The sequence below is a fragment of the Corvus brachyrhynchos genome, unplaced genomic scaffold (assembly GCF_000691975.1).
Source record: "Corvus brachyrhynchos isolate BGI_N302 unplaced genomic scaffold, ASM69197v1 scaffold279, whole genome shotgun sequence".
Lineage (NCBI taxonomy): Eukaryota > Metazoa > Chordata > Aves > Passeriformes > Corvidae > Corvus > Corvus brachyrhynchos.
Genome location: NW_008246060.1, coordinates 10,759,441 through 10,777,901, shown reverse-complemented (window position 1 = coordinate 10,777,901; position 18,461 = coordinate 10,759,441). Strand labels below are relative to the sequence as shown.

At 37.0% G+C, this 18,461-nt stretch overlaps 1 protein-coding gene across 7 annotated transcripts in view; it reads left to right on the top strand.

Annotated features, from left to right (window-relative positions):
* CUNH10orf11 (chromosome unknown C10orf11 homolog) overlaps positions 1-18,461 on the top strand; it is a 747,072-nt gene that overhangs the window by 459,709 nt on the left and 268,902 nt on the right. For all 7 annotated transcript variants that reach the window (XM_017746251.1, XM_017746252.1, XM_017746250.1 and 4 more), the window contains one exon: positions 16,619-16,745. In XM_017746251.1, coding sequence (XP_017601740.1) covers positions 16,619-16,745 — 127 coding nt within the window. The remainder of the gene's footprint in view (positions 1-16,618; positions 16,746-18,461) is intronic.

Here is an 18,461-nt window from a genome sequence, read left to right as displayed (position 1 = left end):
GCCCAGGTTTAGCTGAGGTTTCCACATGATCTGTTGCTCTTGTGTGTACTGAGAGCTGGGGTAAAGTATGCCCTTAACTCATATTGCTTTTGCAGGGATTGCCTGACATTTTAAGGCAATGGTGGCCATGCCCTAACAAGGCAAAGAGACTAAAGGTATTACTTCAGGTGATTCACAGACTATTGTTTTGGTTTTGCTTTCTTCATTTAGCATTTCAAATCCATAAAAATTATTTGAGATTTGTGTTTGTGAAATCCATTTTTTCAGAGGAATCGTAATCCAATGGCTAATCCAAACCTTTTCCTCGCTGAAGGGCTAGTCCACGCTCCTGCTTGTAGAGCTGTTGGTTATTGTGCATGCATAGAGGAGGAGTATGGCCTGGTGGTTAACACAGGGAACTACTAGGATACTGAAAAGTGCAATTCCTGGCCGTGTCATATAATTTCCATATGACCTTGGGCAAGATATGTCAGATAAAACTTACTTCACAGGGGCACAATATCAGCTGAACTGATGAGATTGTAGTGCTTTTAAATCCTCTTGAGGAAAGTTAAATAGAAAGAAATTAGTACTGTAGTAGAACAGTTGTGAAAATAAAGTAGAAGAACTGGCATGGTTAGGAGACAATTTATTGACTTATCTTCCTGGCTGTTTAAAACTTTTCTAACTTGGCTTAGAAAAGTGGATGCACTGTGGGTTTGTTTCTGTCCTTGATGTGCACGTGCAGCTCCCATTAGTGCCAGCAGGAGCCCTGTGCTTGCCTCACGAGAGGAGAATAGACCCCTGTGTGTGTAATGATAAGTTACATAGCATCTTGTGGCTCTGTGTATGATTTCTGATCTATTGTGCCAGAGATACTACAGCATGAGAGAGAGCTGCTGTCATTTTCAATAGGAAGTGAGAACTTTAAGAGCCTGAGAACTGTCCTCTTTTTTGAATAGCACTTTTGCTGCATGAAGTGTAATTTATTTTTATCACAGCAGGCATAAAGCTTCCAGGTTTTCATAAAGAAAAATGATCCATATAGAGCCCATGTCGATTGAACAATCATTTGAAAACCTGTAAATTCAAAACATGGCTCCTTCTCAATGCAAAGTATTGTTACTTTCTTTGCTGTGGCTTTTAATTTTTTTAGTCCTGGACTTTCATTAGTACTTTAGATGTACTATAAAAAAAGTAGTTTAATGTCAGTAATTATATTTCTAGCCATCAGTTTGCCTGTAGGAGGACACATTACCTAATTATAGTAACCAAAACTTCTTCAGACAGGACTTTCTGGGCTTTCAAAATCTTTCAGGGCAGTACTTATTTTATTTTTTTTTCTAAATTATTTTTTTTAAGTAACAAATGTGTATGAATCATTCAAATTTGGGAAGAAAGTGGAAAGGAGAGGAAAGGTTGGGGGAAGGGGAAGAAGAGAAAGAAATTGTTTGCATCTTGCCTGATACACAAACACAAAAAGAAAAGAAAACAAAGGAAAACCAGTTATTAGTCCTACAGCTTGTCAGTTTGATTAGTGAACGGTTGCCTCTCTCTTCTGAGAAAATACAACATCTTTAAATGATGTCCATTCTTAAATGTAGAAACCCCGCATTGTGTCTGTTAATGCATAATTGGACTGTCTTTTAATACAAGCAGAGGCACTTGTTTCTGAATATAAACCCTGCACCTCAACAGGTCAGGAAGATAGTAAAAACCTGTTGTTTGGCTTTGTCTTGGGGAATAATGGAGTCACTAATCTACTTGATCTCTGGGAGTCAGATAAAGAAGAAAGTGAACGATGCATACATTTCAAAGATGGAAGGCACTTATAAAAGCAATTTCTTTGGAGGGAAAAAGTAGAGCAAAGGCTGTTGGAAACCTTTTAATTAGTACTAATTACCTCAGCAGAAAACGTTGGAGGCTTGAAAGGATTTGTGTCAGCAAGTGAAAGATCAAAGATTGCGACGCTCGCATTTTAATCTGTTGGCTATAAAAACGAATAAGGGGGTGGTAATGGGGCCCATGAGAATGACAACCCAGGTGGTGGAGGCCTTAATCCCTTCTTTACTGCTAGTGCCTGAGGCCTAGTTCCAATTACATAATAAGATGATTTAATTTTTGCTTTAATTTTAACAAAAATTAAGTTTATTTTAGCCTTCAGTAAGGACAAGACAAGGTTTCCAGACAAAATCCTCTCAATTTATTTCTTTTCATGTTTTAAGTCCAAGCCTTTACTTAGCTTTTTTTTCCCCTAAGTGGCTGAAGCTGCTCTGTAGAAGGCCACAGGCAGCAAAGGTGCTTTGATGTGGTCCCTGCAAATGGGGAGGGGCTGGCAGTGGGTCACTGGTGGGCACTGTGGCGGCATTCGGGAATCCAGTAGTGCCTTCTTTCTTTTTTTTTTTTGCTTATTTGTTGTTTGGTTTGGGTTTGTTTGGGTGTTTTGTTTGTTTGCTTTGTTATTTTTTTTAACAAACTGCCTAATTGCGTCAGTGAAGAATATTTTATGGGCATGCTTGCTGTGATATTTGACTTCTGTTTTCTTTCAAAACACTCCATGTGGGTTCACATGTGTGAGGTAAATTACTCTTTTTTTTTTTGTGGCTTGAGCAGGTTATGTGCCCCTCAGAAATCTAATTGTCATCAAATTCCACTATGGACAAAAGAGTGAGCATATGGCTGAGGCTTAAGAGAGGCTGATGGCTGCAATGTAGGCATCAAATGGATAGATTTATATCCAGGAATTTCCAGCACTTCTCCACAGCCAGACCCAGCCCTTGTGTTGAGGGGGAGGTAGATGCCTCTTGAAATGGCATTGGGTTTATAATTCAGCTCATGAAGTCAGGGGTTATCTATACACAGTGAACTGGTACGATTTGAGTATTTTTTTAATAATTAGACTTTTACAGAAAGTTATATTACTTATGCTCTGTGGATTCAAGCATGGTAAGTTGCAGCAACTCATGGTTTTGTCTTTACAGGTAATTGGGCTAAAAATTTGGAGGCAGTGGCAACACAAATAGTCAGGCCTCTATTCTCAATTAAAACTTTAAATTTATTTGTTCAGCAGTTAAAGCCTGAAATGAACTTTGAACTACATACTTTATTAAGTTTTATCCTGATTTTTAAAATATTTTAATTATGTTGAATTACTTCAGTATCAGGTTCTTACAGTGTATGATTTTATGCTGTGGTGATAGAAAGCAGTGTTCATTTTAAAATAGATTATTTTGAAGGAAGTCTTTTGGTCCCTCAGTAGGTTTTAATATGTATTAGCATGACAGGAAAACATGAAGCAACCTTTTCAAAGGTAGAACTTGATGATCTTGGAGGTCTTTGCCAACATTAGTGTATGTATGATTCCATGAAAACCCAGGTGTCAGAGTTCAGTGTTATCTTCCTTTTGCTTGACTTTTCCTAATCTGTGGAATGTCTGTTGCCTTTAAGCATGCTTTGGAGGAGCTTGTATTGAATCTCATCCTAGGACATGGAGAAACACCTGGACTGAGACCTGAGCCTTTTTCCAGAGCAGTGCAGGAAAGTAACACTAGCCTGGTTTTTTTGGGGGTGGCTCTTGCCAGTCAGATTGCTCCATCTCCATCACGGCAGGTGACTGTCCTTGTGAAGCTGCTCGGAAGGACCCAAGGTGGTTTTCTGTTTCTCCAGAGATGTTGTTAAAGTCCCTTTACTTTAACGTGATCCTGGGACTTCTTGTATTGTTTTCTGGTGTGACAAACCTTTGAATATATGTAGGAACGGTGACCAGCTAGGAGTGTGTTTTGGTAATTATTCATCATCATCTTTTTCATCCCTAGACTATCAAATCCACAGTTGTTGGATTTTTGAAGGTGGGATTTACCGGACTCTGATTTCCCAACCATGTTTAAGACAATTTTATTAATTTTAGGAATTGAAGAAGGGGGGAACCAACACAAAAAAAGCCTGTCATAGATTCTATAGTCCATCTTCTTGGACTGTGAGATTGCTAGCTGCTGTCTTACCCTGACAGTGTTTTATATGGTTCAATTTTAAATATACTTGAAGTGTAGAAATGGAGGACGCTGATGGGAGGGCACTATTCAGCATTTTTTGTTACACGTATTTCCCTTCTTTTCTTGGTTTTAAATCATGTACAAATTGAAAGAAATAGAATTGTTGTGTACCATATACATTTCTGGGAAATTTTATTTACTCCCATTTCAGTGTGATAACCTTTGTAATTTTAGAGTCTGAATTCTTGTTTTAAACAAATGTTTTGCTTTAATAAATACTCTATGCTTTCATTGCTGAGGCAATGTGTTAATAATATCACTCATTGTTTTCTGTAGTATGAGCAAGGGGAAAAATAACCAAAACAAGCATTGAAATAAACTAATAACTTTCTTTGTTTTGAATGTGCATTCATTGTTTACATATGCAAACAGTTACTTATGTAACCAATTTTAGTGCATGTTGCAAGGCTTGCAAAACCCCGCAATTTGATTACACAGATTGAATAAACAGATTATATGAAAGTATTTTGAAAATCAAAAAGATGTAAGAACACACTTATCTCTGAATTTGAACTTACATATCTATATTTTTTCAGGATTGCCATAAGGCCCAGTAACACAAAAAAGTTGTTCAAACAATTAGTACTGAGTAGTTATCATGCAAAAGTGCTTGACTGAGTGTAGTGTGTGGTAATGATTCCTAAAAGTCACGGGGTGTTTCCTTGCTTTCTGCTCTTTGCAAGAGTGATTTATGAGTTTACAAGTTCCTTCCCAAACTCTGTAATTGCCCTGACAGTTTCCCAGGTGGACTATATCCAAGTTGGTATAAAGCAGTACTCATTGCAGCTGGACCTTCTAATTCATCTTGAGTTAGGTATAGGACTTCTTGTTCCTTTTGTCTTTCTTTTTATTTTTTCTACCCCTTGTTAGGTATAGGACTTCTTGTTCCTTTTGTCTTTTTATTTTTTCTACCCCTCGAGAAGCACTGTACCATGGTGGTACTACATTCCCTTCAAACACAGCATATGCCTGAAAGTAAAACAAAGCTCTGCTTGGCAAGACTCAGCTGAAAGTTTTTCATTTTATGAATGGAAACAGTAAAACAAAGCTCTGCTTGGCAAGACTCAGCTCAGAGTTTTTCATTTTATGAATGGAAATAAGGACAAATACAAAACTTAGTCTTTGCATACTTAGCAGGTCACCTTTCCCCTTGTTGAATCCATCTTCTCTAGGATTCCTGGCTTGAATTCCAACAGGTACCCCTTCAGGTCCAGGTGTCTTAGCAATCGATCTTCTCAGTCCCACCGTCACTTCTGATTTAGTGCTGCCAAACCCCAAAAACTTTGGTGATCATGTTTGGAAACTATTGGTGATTCTCTGTTTTGTGTCAACTGAATGGCTCCTCCTTTCCATGAACACAACTATTTTTTCTTTCTCCCTGGCAGTGTCAAACTGGCTGCTTACATCCCACTCCAGCTGGACTAGTCCTCTATAGCATTCATACCTTCTTGCTAAGTGTTATACAAGACACAAGCACACACTTCACAGATGATCTGTGGTATGCTGCTGGCTATCTGAAACAGATGAAACAGGATATAATGTTAACACTGATGACAAACCCACTAACACAGTTACTTTGTTTAAACAAGCCCGTAAAAAAAAGTGTTTCCCTTCTAACAGCTTTTCTGGTGTTGCAAACTTCCACTTGCATAATGTACAATTCACTGGAGATTGTGCAGGCATAAGCAAAAGAAAAAGCTGTCTCTTGCTTGTGTATACTTGCACTTTAGAGTAAAGCACATCCATGTGGAAGATGTGCTGTCTAGCACTAGGTAGTCTCCTTGAAAGGATACTAGTTCTTCTTAATTGGCTCAGTCATGCATAGACTTCATATGCTTTTACCCTAAGTTTTATAAGTCTAATAATCTGTTTACTGGCTTTTGGGACTTAAATATCTGTTTTAGTAGGGAAATCTGTTGCAAATAGGGGTTTGAGTGCAGAAGAAACATTGAGAGTAAAGGTGAAAATTTGCCTTGCACTTAGACATCATTAAAAGATTTTCAAAGGATACACCAAAAGTTAAATTTTGTAAATTGTTACTAAAATACCTAAAGTTACCTTTTAAAGGCACTAATGGCTTGAGCATTAAGGATACTGATGAGCAAAATGTTTAGGAAGAGGATATTAAATGTACTGTGATTAAAAGAAATATTGAGGAATAACCTAGATCCTTGCTCCAGAAACATAAAGGTGTATATTATTCTTGAACAAAACTTTTAAGTATATAACAAATGAGAAGCATGTGTGAACAATTTTGTTGGTGTAATTGAGGAAACTCTCATTTCAATCACTGAAAGATATGTGATTATTTGGAAGCTCACCAACAGTGATTTACATGTTGATTCAGTTTCTTATATTTGCTGAGAAAGGGTGCAATTTAAGTAGATCTTTTTAATAAGAAAACCCCCCAAAACATTAATGTGATTAATCTCATTTCAGTACTTTATTAAATCTATTTAAATATGCATTCAGATATTTCAGAGACATCAGACTGAGTGTTTAGAAAGAGATGAATGCAGTGGCCATTAAGTTTTAATTGTCTCTAATCTCTTGCTTCTATAGCAATAAAAATAAAAACTTTTAGGAGAATTATTCTATATAATGCATTATTTGGTAGGAATATTCTTAGTTAGAAAAACCATGTAAGCAGTACATTTTCTGCTTTTCCATGTAAGTTGTATGCTTCTAATAATCTTTGTGGTTTTCTCAACTGTATTTAGTTCTGCACTGAGAAATCTTTCTTAATATTTCTGGAAGTGGAAATACCTTTTAGTTGTCTTCTCCTTTTCCCCCCTTCTCAACAAATTTCATGAAAAAAATTAAAAATCTGAAATGAATCAACTCTATCTTATTTTGCTATTCTGTTCTGAAGTATTCTATGAGCCTGGATAAGCTGATGTGGCCTTTGGGGAGAGACACATCAAATACAGGCAGACAGCTCCTGTGTCTGGTAACAAAGACTGAGGAGGTCAAAACTATCCCAACAGGCCTGAGCAGGTCAGTCAGAGGCAAATGTTGGAAATAAGATTTGGTGGGGAGGGGAGCAAGGGGCCTGGGTCAAGTCCTGTTCAAAAAGTCAGCTTTGTCAAAAGCTTCAGTCACATTCTTACCTACAGGCAACCTCTGCTGATCCCAACTCATTAATCGAACTGGAGAGCCGTCTTGACCCTGGCTCCTTCCCTTTGAAGTGTGGTGTCCTCTGCAGCATGAGGAAATAATTTGCTGCCTGATTCAATGAGCCATCAGTAGAGCCAGCAGACCTAATGACATGTGAGAATATTAACCTCCTACCACGAAGAGCTGTGAATCTTGAGAGGCAGTCTATAATTCACCCAGCACTCCTGAGCCTTCCCTTTCTGTCTTATTCTTGCACTCACTTTCTCACTCACAGGGAGAGAGAGGAGAGACCCTCTTGTCGTAAAACTTTATTTCCTTCAGTAGTGTGAGCCTTACTGAGCTGCTTGATAATGAGTTACTTTCCTTTTGCAGTTGGATAAAATTTATACTGAAATACCGGATGTCTGTCTGGCATATAATAATTTCTGTGTAAATTATGACACGGGCTACATAACTGACATCAAGGGTGTGGTAATCACAGTACTTACCCAAGCAGCCTATTTTGTTTCCTTGTTTGTTTTTCATCATCAGATGAAGAAAGCAAAAGCAAGAGAACAAACATGCATCACAATGCTCTTATTTTGTACAATATGTGTTTTAGCTTTCCTCAACCAAGAGAATCTTCCTGCAATCCTCTTCTTTTTTATTTCCTTCTTTTTTTTTCCTACCTAAAGAATAAAGCAGCTATGCCTGGCCTAGTTATAAGCACACACAAGGGTGTGTTCTCACCCTTTGATTCTTAAGAAAGAAATAGATTGTCGGTATAATCCCACTGCTTTAAAAGTCAGAGCTGTTTTTTCTCTTATTGACTCCTTTAGCATTTCCATAGATTCAGGACTTAATGTCTGATAAACTTCAGGAAGAGAAACATTGTTATTCATGTGGCTAAATAATGAGAACGGAAAAGCACAAATGGCCCTGTGTGTATTTATTACTCAGCATGAAAGTGGTGGTGATTTACCAGGTTGTTATATACCAATATACAGTAAAATACTCTGAGAGTTTTGTTTTGTTTTTAATGTCTTTTCATAGTGCTGATGGGTGCTGAGTAAGGTCAGAATTCAGAGATTATGGGTACAGATGGGGAACAATATCCAACATAGCAAATCCCAAACCAAAATGGTTATTGCTGGCAACAGTCTTGTATATGCTGGAAAGGTTTTGGTAACTGTTTTTGCTGTAACTGTACTGCCAAATTTCTCATCTTTGGTGGAAACATGGTTTGCAAAAGCAAATGAAATTACAGCAAGTGTGAACACTTATGGTAAAAGATATTTCTCTGGCAGTGAAAGTCAGTGATTTAGTTGTGTGGTCAAAACGTTTCTGTTGGAAATTGAGCCTGAATTCTGTCTTGTTATCATTATAGAGTTGTTTTGATTCTGAGGAGTCGTTGGTAAAAACTGTTGGTGTATGGTACAGACTAAGGTACCATGCAGAGAGGATAAAGGAGGGTATGGAGACAAAGCAGGGTAGGTAGCAGAAGGAAATAAAAAATAAATGGTAGTCATATGCTGATTAACAAGGTCTGCGGTGTCTGTGGTATGCACCTATGTAGATCCCTGTCTTTAAGTTGTTCTAAAGACATTTTTTAACATCGAGGGATTCAGTATTACGTCCATTAACAATTCTCTGCTATCATGCTTGAGCAGTCTATTAGTCGTTCTCACCTCTTATAGCTGGTCACAAAGGCCAGTCCCCTTGCCTCTCTCTGCTTCATCTTTTTTATTAAGTTTATTAAAACTAGTCAGATTATACATTCTTATGGCACAGGCTGTGCTTGGTCCATTCATTATGGTTTCTTATCTTGGCAGGCAATCTGAATTGAACGACAGCTAGTCCATTATGCACATATGAAGCCCATCACTCCTCCAGCAATGGCCAATTCATCAAACATTTATCTTTTGCCCTCTGAGCAGTGCGTCAATTTGCTTGTCAATCCTCAGCCTTGGTTGTTGTGGAAGATGGGAGAAAAATTACTTTTCTTTTCCCCCTTCCCACTGAACTCTGGTAGTCGAAATGGGCTTTGCTCTACTCACTCTACTCCCCCTCTCTCTGTGGAAAAAGGGGAGGGGTCAAGTTACTATCTGAATTGCAGAGTGACAGATTGATCCAGGATACAGTAAAGCTTTCATTATGGCACTGCCTTTGCACTTGAATTTGCTCATATTTCCATTATAATACTGGTTTTTAGGGGATTTATAAATAGGTTCTTCACTTGGCACAGGGAGCTAGCTGAGAGGAGCTTTTAAGATGAAACACATTGCAGGGTTTTAGCTCTTTGCGGGTTTTGTTTGTTTGTTTGCTTTTTTTTAAACAGGTATGGTTAAATTTTGTAAACCATGGCATGTTCTTTTGCTATTTCTAATCACTAATACTTTATTGAATTCTTTCAAGCTCAGGGAATAGCACTGTTTGGTGGTTTTTTTTTTTTGTTTTTTTTTTTTTTTTTTTTTTTTTTTTTTTTTTTTTTTTTTTTTTTTTTTTTTTTTTTTTTTTTTTTTTTTTTTTTTTTTTTTTTTTTTTTTTAGGACTTTTTTGTTTTTTTTTTTTTTTTTTTTTTTTTTTTTTTTTTTTTGTGCTATTTGTTTTATTAGGATTGAGTTCCATGTTAAGATTGGGGAAAAAGACAAAGCAAGAATCTTGCATCCAAGTTTTTCTCTTAACTCTTTGCTATTCTTCATCAAATACTTTGGAGAATTTTTAGCAGAAGGATGTTTAAATCTGTATTTAGGGAAGTGATGCGTAATTGAACTATTAGTGGTGTTTTTTTCCAGAATGCCCTTTGATAAACTATGAATATAAACAGTCACTTTCTCTCTGCTTGGCAATTTTTAGCACTGTTTTGCAAACTGTATTTTCTTATATGATGCCATGACTAGATGACAAAGAACTTATTTTCTGATCCATTTTGTATTACTCTGAAATACTTTATATGGCTTTTGTGAAAACTGCCTTGCTACCAGCTATAGTACATTGATTGTCATTTTATTTAAATTTAAACAAAATTGTAAGAGTACTATAATATAAAATCTTGGTGTGTTTAATCCTAAAGATGTAATATAAAAACTTAAGCAAAAAGCAGCCTAACATGAAGGATAAAGTTTGAGCTGTATTAATGGGATATTCTCTTGAGTAGAGGTGCATTAAATACACATAGTGAAATCTGAGACTTTAAGAGGTTCATTAGAAAAGAAATTGAACCCTACCACAGTCAGTCTGGTTGCTAATTTATCTCTTTTGCTTGGTTGGTTTGGTTGTTTGTTTTATTGAGGGTGTTTTGTGTTTTGGTGGTTGTTGCTTTGTGGTTTGGGTTTCTTTTTATTTTAGTGGAGTCTTGGTATGAGAGAATGGTGGGTGAAAGACTGAATGGTTGACTGTAATATGTTTTTGTGAGCTACTGAAAGCTGTAATTGGGATTTGTAGTTCATTTTACCAGGTAAATAATCCACTCCTATGGGACACAGCTCTTACAGTTTTCTACCTGAATGTTGTAGTTTCTTTTAATTTCATTGCAAGATTTCCGACAAATAGGCTCTGTTCATCCTTCCCAAACGTATGTGCTTCGCTGAGCCTCACCTGAAGATCTGATTCACCTTCTGGGAGTGCCCATCTTTTCTTGCTGCCTGTAAGGAGTTATAAGTAACTGGGCTTCTGTAGACGGATGAGATGAATTTGCATTATTGCTTTTCAGACAATGCCGTCATTTGAGGAACTGCTGCTTAATAGCAAAATTCCTCTCTCAAGAAATATATGCATTTCTGGTTTAGAACTGGTAGGAATGTTCCTGAAATGTTGTGAACTTAACATCTAGAATTCAGGAGGCCTCATCTCTTTTTGTCTGTCTGTTTATTGACTCTGCTTTTGTTTGTGTTTCCTTCAAGGTTTTGGGGTGGGTGGTGGCTTCTAAGGTTTAGAAGTTTGGGCTTCTTTTTTAAAGCAATGGAATTTGCTGTGTAAGACTCAGAACAATACTACAAAAGAACAGACAAAGTTTCTGAGTTTTTGTGAATCCCCACCATTTTGATGTGCTTACATAGCTCTGGTTTAATATTGTTGTGAAAGATATTTTCATCCCAGTATTTATTGGTAATAGAGTTTTTCACATAGTCTTGTAGGCTTCAGTGTATAAGAAAAGGGGAAAATTGAGGGAATGATGTTTATTTTCTTGTATGGAAGTCAAGTATGAGCTTTATTTGAAAAGATTCAGAAACTCGTTGTAGGTCCAGTTCATAACAGAAGTTTAATATTTTCTTATGGAGATCTCTTTTTCACAGGTATTTAATGATGCTGCTTGTTCATTTCTTTTAACTTCTCTTTTGCTGATCATATTCACAGCTGTGCCTCAAGTTTTATCCCAACAGTTGCTTCCAGATGTTTTCCATCTACCAACAGAAAGATGGAAGTGATGCAAAGTGGTACCTCTAGATAGCCTGAAAAATACTAACATTTCCTCTGATACTAGACAAAACAAAGCATTTCTTGCTTTACAAATTTTGGATCTTGGAGGTTCTTTACTTTCACTGGGATGTTTAGCTGTCCGTTAAATACTTCATTCAGGTTTTTTTTTTGGTTCTATTATCATTCAGGAAACTGTTTAAAATTACGAAGTAGAATAGCAAAAAACCAATCTTTTATTCTTGAATACTGTAGAAGCCATTTTTTGATGCTTTACTTGTATTTTGTCCACCTGATTTATTTTTATTATATAGATAGATATATCCCCCCATTTTTTTATTATGCTTTGTTTTGTTTTGGTGAGGTTAAGTCAAAGGACTAGAAGTCAGGCGTTCTGGGTGTTATTTCTTGTCTCTTAGAAAATTGCTGGAGGTCACCTTCCGTTAGTCACTTAACCTCTCTCTGCTTTACTACAAAATGGAATTTGAAGCTCAGCAGGTTTTTCAAAAGTAATTCATTAATGTTTTGCAAAAAGATGCTTTGTACTCCTTGGCTGGCAGGTGCTGGAGAAATAGAATTTGCATTTCTATTTAAATACTGAAATTATCTAGTACTAAGGTATTCATGTTGATTCTGCTCCCTGTAATCTATTAAAACATTAAAGGGAAGGAAAAGGTATTTTAAAAAGCTCTTGTTTTGTAACAGCTCCATCTTTAACTTCTGCTAATGGCTATCTCTTGTCAACAAAGTGCAAATCAATTTCAAGGCTAAACCCAAACTCTCTCATTTACATATTGTTAACTACTCTCTCTTTTCCTGTTAAACAGGAGGAAAAAGTCAATTAGATATGAGGCAGATGTCTTATTAATGAAGGGGTGGGATAAAATGTGAGGAACTCTTCTTTTTTAGCATATGCTTCTGAGCAGCTTGTTTTTCTGAACAAGGACAACTGCAGAGTACCAAGTTTTGTCTATTGCTTACAAGGTTTCTGCTGTTTTTCATTTAAAAAAATCTCGTGTTTTCATTGTCAAATATTACCAAAATGAAGAGTTTCTCTTTACTTTCATTGTAACCAAATCCATGTCAGGCCAGAGGGATCACATGAAATAGTGTAGTTGACAATTACCATGCATACATATACATTTAAAAAAAAAAAATCTGTCATGACATTCCTTTATGATTAAAACTTTGTTATAAACCATGAATGAATTATGGAAAGGAAAGCTGGAAGAAATCACAGTGATTAGCCAAAGGACTTGGATAAAATGACATTTCTGAGACCTTTATATTCTAAAGGATTATTTACTGTCTACTTGCAGAACATCTTAAGTCGTTTTGCAGAGGGAGTCAGTTTCCTGTTTAGCGCAGTGTTTTTGTAAGCTAATGAGGGCAAAGCGTGAGCCATAGGCAATGATGCTGTGATATTAGCTGTGACAGGGAGCTTGATCATAATTATCTTAACGAGGATAGGGTTAATTACAGTGGAAACTTAAAGTTTTTTCTGTTTGAATGAGGCGGCGCTGAATGCGTTGTGATGTTTTGTCGGTTTGATGTGACTTTGAAAATTGCAATGGAAATCTCTTGGCAACACTTGCTCTCCTCTGGGAGCAGAGTGGGAGCCCTGCAATGAGGTAACTGAGACGGTACCTGTGGGTGAGATAATGGGCAGCTTTCATGACATTAGAGCAGGGACAAGCAACCTGCAATCCACCTTAGTGATGTTTATTAGCCTTTTGAAAATAAGAGAAACAACTACTTGCCACAAGCCCTTCAGTGCTGGTTGCATTGTTGTGGTTAAGATTGTGTGTCTGTTTTAGTATACTAATATGGGAAGAGATTTTTTTATGCTGTGAATGATGAGAAAACTGCAGATTTAATTTTAGACTGGTTCTCTCTCTTAGGGGGAAATCTTTTTATACTCATCTCTTAGGAGGCTTGTGCCCTTCTTTCTATTCTGTGTATATTTAAGCATTCCTCTCTTTTGTAATGGGCTCATAAGGAAATACTTGGAGTACATTAATATTACTTGCTTAACCTCATTAAAAATAAAAATGACAGTATTTTGTACTGATTTCTGTCTCAGATTCTCAAAAATGCTTTCTATATACCAATTTACAATTGCAATCCTTTCTTATCCCCCATGTGCAGATGGGAAATTGAGGCTCATAGAAGTTATGGGACTTGCTGAAGTTTGTACCAAAAAACCAATTGTGTGGATTGCACTTAAAACTTTTACACTTTGGAGTACAACTGCTGGGCAATATTTCCTGATATATTATGATGGTAGAGACTGTTACATAGAATTTAGTAGGTAGTATCACTGAATGATAGCAAACACATTTTTTCCTTTTTTATTTCTTTGCCATATCTTACCATTTTTTGTTTCGGTGCTGTTTTTTTCTTTTAAGACAGAAAAAAATTAAATTCCATGAATAGCAAAATAACATAGGACTGTAAATGTATATTAATGGCTACACTCTCTCTCTGTACTATGGCAGCCCCTCCCATCTCCATGGACTCCGAATTTAGGTGATTAAATCACCAAGTGCACACTGCTCTGATGACATGAAAACAGCAATTATAAGCAACCCCCTGTGTAACATGGCTCCTTTTTAACTGAGCAGCTAATAACATTACATGGCAAAAATTATCAAAACCAGACAGGTGTAAGGAGATTTGTGCGCAATTTTCTCTGCCTATCTATGAAACTAGTACCCTTATGTTCAGCCCAGGGTTGTGAAAGAAAGACTGTTTCAATAGGCAACTCCCTCTAGTGTTTCAAGGCCTTTTGTCCCACTTCATGGCTTGTCATTTTGTTTTATGCCTCCCCTGCAGCAGTTTTGGATGTGTGCTTTCTTCTCCTTGCCAGTTGCCAACCATTTGCTGATTCTCATGATAAGAGTATTATATTTGCATAACATAACTCAGGAACAATGTGTATTTTGATGCTGACACTGACCAGAGCCCAAGCAGTGTTTTTTCACAAAGGACCTATTAACATCCCATAAGGCTCTGTGGTGCTGACAAGGAGGTGGCCTTCTCTGAACTCTTTTGGCAAGTCAAAGTCATACACTGAAATGTGAGGTTTGGAAATAATCCACTATTTATATAATGAAGAGTATTTAAGGGGAATTTGCTAAACTAGGTTTGTCAAACTGAAATGAAAACTCATAACAGCTTGATAAACTCACTGCTACTTCCTCTGGGTTTTTTGCCTTTTAAAGGTACTTGGGAGAAGGCACTGAGATGTTTAGTGCTTTCTCCTCAAACCTTGACTTTGGAAAAACTATGTCTGTTGTGACCTGTTGCTGAAATAGCTAGCTCAATGCAGCGTGCTAGCACAGCTCTTAATGGTGAACAGTTTATGTAGGCTGAATTGAGGTTTTTTTCCCAAAACTGCTGGTTAAAGGCAAGTGCAAAATATGTGACTGTTACTGTGGTGATTGTTTCAGTAAAATGTTTTATAATAGAGGCCTTTATTTTTCCAGCATCAGAAGTTGTAGTATCAATGCATTGTAATGATATAGGTATGCCATAGGGTATAGGCATGGCAAATTTTCTTCAGGTCTGGCTGCCCAGCATCAAAATGGCATTAGTAATAGTTGTACCTCCCTTTCAAGTCAAGAGACTCTGGAGTCCTTGGACTGAAATGCACTGTTGCAGTGTTGCGCAAACATTACTTGAATATTCATAGTTTAGTGTGCAGTACCCAGTCTAAAGGTCACTCACTTGATCTCTTTTGGTTGCTTGAGTCGTCTAAGTGTGACCTATAAGTGGTCTGTAAGTTCTAGCTAAAAGCAGTATCTTGTTTGTGTTGCACAGATGAATGTTAAATTGTCTCTTCTAATAATACTTGTGTTTTCCTCCAGTAATTGTATCTGTGGAACACTCTAACGGGGGCATTGGCTGTACTTTGATCTTTGCCAAAAACTGGGGGGAGGGTGAGGAAATCCCCTCAGTATAAATGTCATTGGAAACTGAATAAATAGTATAACCTGCATCTCCCTTATTCATCACATTTTACAAAACAGCCAGGAGATACAGTGATGATCTTCCCACTGGTAGGCATAGTAGATCAGCTGTCAAGTCATGCAATCTCAGCATATCTTTAGGTGTCTGGTAGGTGAATGAGCTGTGAATGCGTGTCTGTGTGTATGCTTTGTATATCGTGTGTCTTAGTTGATTAATGTGTGGGGCTTTTTTTTACTGTTGGTATGTGCAAGCATTAAGAATCAAGCTTGGAATAGATGCCTTAACAAGGTACTGAAATGTTCTTTTTTAGGGTTTTTTTGTTTTTCTTTTCTTGTACTTTGCTATGAGAGGAATGAATACTTCTAGAACCTTGTTTATTTACAAGTCATCATCTTCACTACCATGTTGTCAAATCCTCCTTTTTAAAGCTGCTCTCTGCAGTCTGACCTGGGGCTTGACAGTGGAACAGTAAGTTCCGAGAAGAAAGCAAATGCCTTTTCTGTCTGGAGTAATTCTGCATTTTATTTTGTAGAGAACATTTTATTTTGTTTGCAGGAACTCAAGAAACTAATTAAGAGGTTAATAAAAAAAGGGGGAAAAAATCCCTTCCACATTTCCTATTATTGCATGTAAGGTAACTACTAAGAAATGATACTTGAAGTTGTATTTATTATTGTTAGCAGGGTATGATATTTCTTGGCAGAAATGATGGATGACAACTTAAATTTGTGTCCAGGGAATGAAGGTGAACTGTGACAGAGTTATTTATCTTGGGAATGGAGGTTAGGGTCAGGCGAGGCTGGGTGCCTGAAGGCACAAGACATTGACAAATTCATCCTGCAGGCCCCATATCTGAAGCCTTTTGTTTTGGATCCTGGCTACTCACTAAGTGACCCGCATCCTTCATCCTGCCAGCATGTGAAGGATGTGTTGCAGTGCCAGCACTCCCCTTGCCACTAATGCTTGTCATTCACTCTTCTGACAGGCCCAAACCAAAACTATTCCCACTCCTGAAAGGGAAGGTTAAAATATTTATTTCAGCTCATAATGGCCTCCCTGATTTAGTGGAGTATCATTTTTCCTGTTGCCTTTGTCGTTTGCAGGTCACTAGAAGGACTGAAAACATTCAGTTACTTGGAAGAACTGATCTTGGACAACAATCTACTCGGAAATGACCTTCTGTTGCCCAGGTTACCCCACCTCCATACCTTAACGCTGAACAAGAACCAAATATCCTTTCAAAGAAATACCTGAAAAATGTCAAATGAGTTTTATGTGTCAGCCAAATTAAAGTATGTGAAATATAGTTCATGTGCAGACAAAGCATTCTCTCGTTTGGCACCTGGAATACTTCATAGTAATTTATTACAGGTCATTCATAAATGAAATGCACCATTATATCTTCCTGTTGCTCCATTTTAGTGAGAGATCTAAGTTATGGCTCTGAAGAAATCTTTCTAATAGATAAAATAGAGAAAGAAAATAATGTCAGTGCTACCCGTGTGCAGCAGTTCTGTGTTTGCTTGGGGTTCTGTTGCAGGCTGACCTCTAGTGGAATAGAGCGTGCAGTGAAGCGCTATTAGGTTTTTAATACTTTAAATAGCTCTTAAAGCATTAAGGTAAAGTAAGATAAAATTAACTAAACCCACATAATAATTCTAATGATTTTCTCTATTTTCATGAAACTGGTAATATGCACAACTGGGTAGCTGCTGTGCAACTGCAGCTGTAAAAGCATGTCACTCTCTTCTTGGTATTCCAGTTGGTATTCTGCATAAATTCACATAAAATACTTTCCAAATCTTCTTAATACAGTAAAGTTTTTGATGTATGACTAAGTCCAGTTGTCACTTTTCCATACGCCTGAAGTTAGTGCCTTTTTTTGTTTATTAAGAATAAATATTTCAAGATTTGTCTAAATACTCTGCTCAATCAGAGCCCTTCGTCTGTAGGCTTATAGATAATGGTCTGTAAAAACTACTTATCTGCAAAGTCTATGGGCGTAGACTTGATTATTACATAATTTTCCTGTACTTTGACCCATCTGGAGATTGGAAGATGTGTAATATGTGATTTTACAAAAGTGAAGGGCAATCAAACTGTGGCCAAAAGGTCAACTGAGGCCTGCAGAGTCTTAGAGCACAGTCTGCTGAAGCCCTTGCCTTGTAATTGCAGTGTGAGGACAAGACTGCTCAACTGCAGGCTTTTATTACAGACAATGTAAACAGAGAGCAATTTACCTCCTACTAAAGCAAAATCCTCCTACTGAGGGGAATAAAAATAACTGCAGATTCTACGATTTCTGCACTTATTTTTGACTATAAATAAATAAAAATCAGCACAGTAACTTTTTTTTCTTGGAGCCGTGGAAATTTGCCAAGAGTGTGTCTTGAACAGTAACAGTCATTACTGTACTAGGTATTTGTCTAGATCTATGGTCAATGCAGGGTATTGTGGGTTGGATTTGAGTAACTGGTTTTATTGTTTTGTTATGTGCTGCCATGGTAAAATCTGAACCCATGAAGAATGTACAAGAGCATTTTTGGTGATGCCACTTGCAAACCATGAAAGTTTGGCCATAAGACCAAGAAGCGCATAAGTATATTTGTCCTTTGGGTGGGTTTCAGGGAGGAGTTTTGCACTTACCAAGAGGAGGGTAGAGGTATTGAATATTAACTCAGTGAACAGAATCAGAGGCAAAAAAATTATCCTGTCAGTAGTAATCTTTAAAGAGTTTTTGCTGGTCTTACAGACAGACTAAAATAGTATTGTCAAGTGAATAAGCTTTCAAAGTCAATGATAACATGATAAGAAGGATTTGATCTATCCTGGGATTTTTTAAAATTTAATCTAAAAACCATGAAGTTAGAGCTTTGAGAGTATTGAGCTACTCAGGTTATAGAAAGAATGTATGCATTTTGTAGTGTGCTACAAATAATTTAGTAG